The sequence below is a fragment of the Procambarus clarkii genome, chromosome 24, assembly GCF_040958095.1.
Source record: "Procambarus clarkii isolate CNS0578487 chromosome 24, FALCON_Pclarkii_2.0, whole genome shotgun sequence".
In the NCBI taxonomy this organism is placed as follows: domain Eukaryota; kingdom Metazoa; phylum Arthropoda; class Malacostraca; order Decapoda; family Cambaridae; genus Procambarus; species Procambarus clarkii.
The window spans coordinates 6,836,638-6,844,260 of record NC_091173.1 but is presented as its reverse complement, the minus strand read 5'-3'; the positions used below and the strand labels follow the sequence as shown (position 1 = coordinate 6,844,260).

The 7,623-nt window shown below is 58.7% G+C and overlaps 1 protein-coding gene across 1 annotated transcript; it reads left to right on the top strand.

The window, feature by feature from the left end:
• Positions 1 to 5,769: 5,769 nt before the first annotated feature.
• LOC138368255 (mucin-17-like) lies at positions 5,770 to 7,407 on the top strand. The gene has a single exon (XM_069330808.1). The coding sequence runs from the start codon at positions 5,770 to 5,772 to the stop codon at positions 7,405 to 7,407; it is 1,638 nt and encodes a 545-aa protein (XP_069186909.1).
• Positions 7,408 to 7,623: the final 216 nt, after the last annotated feature.

The window sequence follows — 7,623 nt, the reverse complement described above, 5'->3', positions numbered from 1 at the left end:
CCACCTTCCACACACCTGCCTCACCCCTTCCTCCCACACACCTGCCTCACCCCTTCCTCCCACACACCTGCCTCACCCCTTCCTCCCACACATCTGCCTCACCACCTTCCACACACCTGCCTCACCCCCTTCCTCCTACACCTGCCTCATCCCTTCCTCCCACACACTTGCCTCAACCCCTTCCTCCCACACACCTGCCTCACCCTCTTTCCCCACATACCTGCCTCACCCCCTTCCCCACACACCTGCCTCACCCCCTTCCCCACACACCTGCCTCACCCCCTTCCCCACACACCTGTCTCACCCACTTCCACACACACACCTGCCTCACCCACTTCCCCACACACACTTGCCTCACCCCCTTTCCCCACATCCCTGCCTCACCCCTTCCTCCCACACATCTGCCTCACCACCTTCCACACACCTGCCTCACCCCCTTACCCCATACACCTGCCTCACCCTCTTCCTCCCACACACCTGCCTCACCCCCTTTCCCCGCCATTTGCCTCATCCTCTTCCCCCACACACCTGCCTCCCCCCTTCCACCCACACACCTGCCTCACCCCTTCCTCCCACACGTGCCTCACCCCTTCCTCCCACACACCTGCCTCACCCTCTTCCTCCCACACACCTGCCTCACCCTCTTTCCCCACATACCTGCCTCACCCCCTTCCCCACACACCTGCCTCACCCCCTTCCCCACACACCTGCCTCACCCCCTTCCCCACACACCTGTCTCACCCACTTCCACACACACACCTGCCTCACCCACTTCCCCACACACACTTGCCTCACCCCCTTTCCCCACATCCCTGCCTCACCCCTTCCTCCCACACATCTGCCTCACCACCTTCCACACACCTGCCTCACCCCCTTACCCCATACACCTGCCTCACCCTCTTCCTCCCACACACCTGCCTCACCCCCTTTCCCCGCCATTTGCCTCATCCTCTTCCCCCACACACCTGCCTCCCCCCTTCCACCCACACACCTGCCTCACCCCTTCCTCCCACACGTGCCTCACCCCTTCCTCCCACACACCTGCCTCACCCTCTTCCTCCCACACACCTGCCTCACCCTCTTCCTCCCACACACCTGCCTCACCCTCTTCCTCCCACACGTGCCTCACCCCTTCCTCCCACACACCTGCCTCACCCCTTCCTCCCACACACCTGCCTCACCCCTTCCTCCCACACACCTGCCTCACCCCTTCCTCCCACACGTGCCTCACCCCTTCCTCCCACACACCTGCCTCACCCTCTTCCTCCCACACACCTGCCTCACCCCTTCCTCCCACACACCTGCCTCACCCTCTTCCTCCCACACACCTGCCTCACCCTCTTCCTCCCACACACCTGCCTCACCCTCTTCCTCCCACACACCTGCCTCACCCTCTTCCTCCCACACACCTGCCTCACCCTCTTCCTCCCACACACCTGCCTCACCCTCTTCCTCCCACACACCTGCCTCACCCTCTTCCTCCCACACACCTGCCTCACCCCTTCCTCCCACACACCTGCCTCACCCCTTCCTCCCACACACCTGCCTCACCCCTTCCTCCCACACACCTACCTCACCCTCTTCCTCCCACACACCTGCCTCACCCTCTTCCTCCCACACACCTGCCTCACCCCTTCCTCCCACACACCTGCCTCACCCTCTTCCTCCCACACACCTGCCTCACCCTCTTCCTCCCACACACCTGCCTCACCCTCTTCCTCCCACACACCTGCCTCACCCTCTTCCTCCCACACACCTGCCTCACCCTCTTCCTCCCACACACCTGCCTCACCCCTTCCTCCCACACACCTGCCTCACCCCTTCCTCCCACACACCTGCCTCACCCCTTCCTCCCACACACCTGCCTCACCCTCTTCCTCCCACACACCTGCCTCACCCTCTTCCTCCCACACACCTGCCTCACCCCTTCCTCCCACACACCTGCCTCACCCTCTTCCTCCCACACACCTGCCTCACCCTCTTCCTCCCACACACCTGCCTCACCCTCTTCCTCCCACACACCTGCCTCACCCTCTTCCTCCCACACACCTGCCTCACCCTCTTCCTCCCACACACCTGCCTCACCCTCTTCCTCCCACACACCTGCCTCACCCTCTTCCTCCCACACACCTGCCTCACCCTCTTCCTCCCACACACCTGCCTCACCCTCTTCCTCCCACACACCTGCCTCACCTGAGCTCCTGCACTTAGTACCAATTTCTAAAAATAAATTAAAAGCAATATCGAGCCAGAGGTTTGAGCGGCAGACTGAAATGCGATTCATTAGGTATTTGGCGTTCCCCGTGGAGGGGGGGGGGGGGGTCCCCCGTGGGGAGTGGGGGGGGGGGGGTCCCCGTGGAGGGGGGAGGGCCCCCGTGGGGAGTGGGGGGGGTCCCCGTGGAGAGGGGGTGAGGGGGGTGTTCCCTCATGTTCCCTTCAGTCTGTGCCCGAACACACACACACACACAGTGCCCGAACACACACACACTGTGCCCGAACACACACACACTGTGCCCGAACACACACACATACAGTGCCCGAACACACACACACCGTGCCCGAACACACACACAGTGCCCGAACACACACACACACAGTGCCCGAACACACACACACTGTGCCCGAACACACACACAGTGCCCGAACACACACACAGTGCCCGAACACACACACACTGTGCCCGAACACACACACACTGTGCCCGAACACACACACACAGTGCCCGAACACACACACACTGTGCCGGAACACACACACACTGTGCCCGAACACACACACACCGTGCCCGAACACTCACACACCGTACCCGAACACTCACACACCGTACCCGAACACACACACACCGTGCCCGAACACACACACACTGTGCCCGAACACACACACACAGTGCCCGAACACACACACACACTGTGCCCGAACACACACACACTGTGCCCCAACACACACACACAGTGCCCGAACACACACACACACTGTGCCCGAACACACACACACAGTGCCCGAACACACACACACAGTGCCCGAACACACACACACACTGTGCCCGAACACACACACAGTGCCCGAACACACACACACCGTGCCCGAACACACACACACACAGTGCCCGAACACACACACACTGTGCCCGAACACACACACACACCGTGCCCGAACACCCACACACAGTGCCCGAACACACACACACCGTGCCCGAACACACACACACTGTGCCCGAACACACACACACCGTGCCCGAACACACACACACTGTGCCCGAACACACACACACACCGTGCCCGAACACACACACACTGTGCCCGAACACACACACACACCGTGCCCGAACACACACACACTGTGCCCGAACACACACACACTGTGCCCGAACACACACACACACCGTGCCCGAACACACACACACACCGTGCCCGAACACACACACACCGTGCCCGAACACACACACACACCGTGCCTGAACACACACACACTGTGCCCGAACACACACACACACCGTGCCCGAACACACACACACTGTGCCCGAACACACACACACCGTGCCCGAACACACACACACACCGTGCCCGAACACACACACACTGTGCCCGAAAACACACACACACCGTGCCCGAACACACACACACTGTGCCCGAACACACACACACCGTGCCCGAACACACACACACCGTGCCCGAACACACACACACTGTGCCCGAACACACACACACCGTGGCCGAACACACACACACTGTGCCCGAACACACACACACACCGTGCCCGAACACACACACACTGTGCCCGAACACACACACACACCGTGCCCGAACACACACACACTGTGCCCGAACACACACACACCGTGCCCGAACACACACACACCGTGCCCGAACACACACACACCGTGCCCGAACACACACACACACCGTGCCCGAACACACACACACTGTGCCCGAACACACACACACCGTGCCCGAACACACACACACTGTGCCCGAACACACACACACACCGTGCCCGAACACACACACACTGTGCCCGAACACACACCCACCGTGCCCGAACACACACACACACTGTGCCCGAACACACACACACCGTGCCCGAACACACACACACTGTGCCCGAACACACACACACCGTGCCCGAACACACACACACTGTGCCCGAACACACACACACCGTGCCCGAACACACACATACTGTGCCCGAACACACACACACCGTGCCCGAACACACACACACTGTGCCCGAACACACACACACCGTGCCCGAACACACACACACTGTGCCCAAACACACACACACCGTGCCCGAACATACACACACCGTGCCCGAACACACACACACCGTGCCCGAACACACACACACTGTGCCCGAACACACACACACACTGTGCCCGAACACACACACACTGTGCCCGAACACACACACACCGTGCCCAACACACACACACTGTGCCCGAACACACACACACCGTGCCCGAACACACACACACTATGCCCGAACACACACACACACACCGTGCCCGAACACACACACACTGTGCCCGAACACACACACACCGTGCCCGAACACACACACACCGTGCCCGAACACACACACACCGTGCCCGAACACACACACACCGTGCCCGAACACACACACACCGTGCCCGAACACACACACACTGTGCCCGAACACACACACACTGTGCCCGAACACACACACACAGTGCCAGAACACACACACACAGTGCCCGAACACACACACACTGTGCCCGAACACACACACACTGTGCCCGAACACACACACACCGTGCCCGAACACACACACACCGTGCCCGAACACACACACACCGTGCCCGAACACACACACACTGTGCCCGAACACACACACCGTGCCCGAACACACACACACCGTGCCCGAACACACACACACACTGTGCCCGAACACACACACACACCGTGCCCGAACACACACACACACTGTGCCCGAACACACACACACACCGTGCCCGAACACACACACACCGTGCCCGAACACACACACACAGTGCCCGAACACACACACACTGTGCCCGAACACACACACACCGTGCCCGAACACACACACACACTGTGCCCGAACACACACACACACCGTGCCCGAACACACACACACCGTGCCCGAACACACACACACACAGTGCCCGAACACACACACACTGTGCCCGAACACACACACACACAGTGCCCGAACAGACTAGCGTTGTTTGCCAGTAAAGAAAACAGAGAAAACAAGAACAGGTAATTTGTGTGATCTGTGGAACAATACAACTCTGCCAGTGATGTTCCCCACACGCCAAGTTCCCAGTCGCTCACGCACTCACGCACCCACTCACGCACGCACCCACGCACGCAGAGGAAATAGAATAATTTATGGGTGTGTTTGCTGACGTTACACAGCTGATGAGGTTAAGCAGACAGTACAGGAAGACCTCGGTGTCCTGCAACAATGATCACTGATCATTCTTGCAGCAATGAAAAGTAATGACGATAAACAACGCAAACTAGGAGGAAGACCTCCCCCTCCCTCCACGTACGCAGACCACGTCAAGGTGACGGAGAAGTGACTACAGGAGAGGGAACTGCCTGAGAGTGAGAGAGTGGCCGGGAGAACAGTAGGTGCAGCCTGCGGGAGAGACGGCCCAGAGAGTGACGCCTCACACATGTGAGGAGGTTGATTATGGCAACAGTGAGGGTACACTGTTGAGCGAACAGCCCAGGGTTCAGTATAGACAGTGCCAACAACCATGGGGCAGTGCCAACAACCATGGGACAGTGCCAACAACCATGGGACAGTGCCAACAACCATGGGACAGTGTCAACAACCATGGGACAGTGCCAACAACCATGGGACAGTGCCAACAACCATGGGACAGTGCCAACAACCATGGGACAGTGCCAACAACCATGGGACAATGCCAACAACCATGGGACAGTGCCAACAACCATGGGACAGTGCCAACAACCATGGGACAGTGCCAACAACCATGGGACAGTGTCAACAACAATGGGACAGTGCCAACAACCATGGGACAGTGCCAACAACCATGGGACAGTGCCAACAACCATGGGACAGTGCCAACAACCATGGGACAGTGCCAACAACCATGGGACAGTGCCAACAACCATGGGACAGTGCCAACAACCATGGGACAGTGCCAACAACCATGGGACAATGCCAACAACCATGGGACAGTGTCAACAACCATGGGACAGTGCCAACAACCATGGGACAGTGCCAACAACCATGGGACAGTGCCAACAACCATGGGACAGTGCCAACAACCATGGGACAGTGCCAACAACTATGGGACAGTGCCAACAACCATGGGACAGTGCCAACAACCATGGGACAGTGCCAACAACCATGGGACAGTGCCAACAACCATGGGACAGTGCCAACAACCATGGGACAGTGCCAACAACCATGGGACAGTGCCAACAACCATGGGACAGTGCCAACAACCATGGGACAGTGCCAACAACCATGGGACAGTGCCAACAACCATGGGACAGTGCCAACAACCATGGGACAATGCCAACAACCATGGGACAGTGTCAACAACCATGGGACAGTGCCAACAACCATGGGACAGTGCCAACAACCATGGGACAGTGCCAACAACCATGGGACAGTGCCAACAACCATGGGACAGTGCCAACAACTATGGGACAGTGCCAACAACCATGGGACAGTGCCAACAACCATGGGACAGTGCCAACAACCATGGGACAGTGCCAACAACCATGGGACAGTGCCAACAACCATGGGACAGTGCCAACAACCATGGGACAGTGCCAACAACCATGGGACAGCCAACAACCATGGGACAGTGCCAACAACCATGGGACAGTGCCAACAACCATGGGACAGTGCCAACAACTATGGGACAGTGCCAACAACCATGGGACAGTGCCAACAACCATGGGACAGTGCCAACAACCATGGGACAGTGCCAACAACCATGGGACAGCCAACAACCATGGGACAGTGCCAACAACCATGGGCCAGGTCCAACAACCATGGGACAGTGCCAACAACCATGGGACAGTGCCAACAACCATGGGACAGTGTCAACAACCATGGGACAGTGCCAACAACCAAGGGACAGTGCCAACAACCATGGGACAGTGCCAACAACCAAGGGACAGTGCCAACAACCATGGGACAGTGCCAACAACCATGGGACAGTGCCAACAACCATGGGGCAGTGCCAACAACCATGGGACAGTGCCAACAACCATGGGACAGTGCCAACAACCATGGGACAGTGCCAACAACCATGGGACAGTGCCAACAACCATGGGACAGTGCCAACAACCAAGGGACAGTGCCAACAACCCAGGGTTCAGTATAGACAGTGCCAAGAGGCTAAACCAAAGAGCCAAAGGGAGAGCAAAATAACAGACGATGGGAAAAACGCTGATTCATATGTCAGTCTGCGAGCAGCTGGATCCAACAGCCTGGTTGACCAGACCACCAACCAGGAGGCCAGAGCTCTCCCCCCTCACACCCTATTCAGGGCTCCAACACTGCCTCAGGGCTCCAACACTGCCTCAGGGCTCCAACACTGCCTCAGGGCTCCAACACTGCCTCAGGGCTCCAACACTGCCTCAGGGC

What these genes read in the sequence shown, in the direction of transcription:
- LOC138368255 (XM_069330808.1), top strand. Translation starts at nt 5,770, where the DNA reads ATGGGACAGTGCCAACAACCATGGGACAGTGCCAACAACCATGGGACA.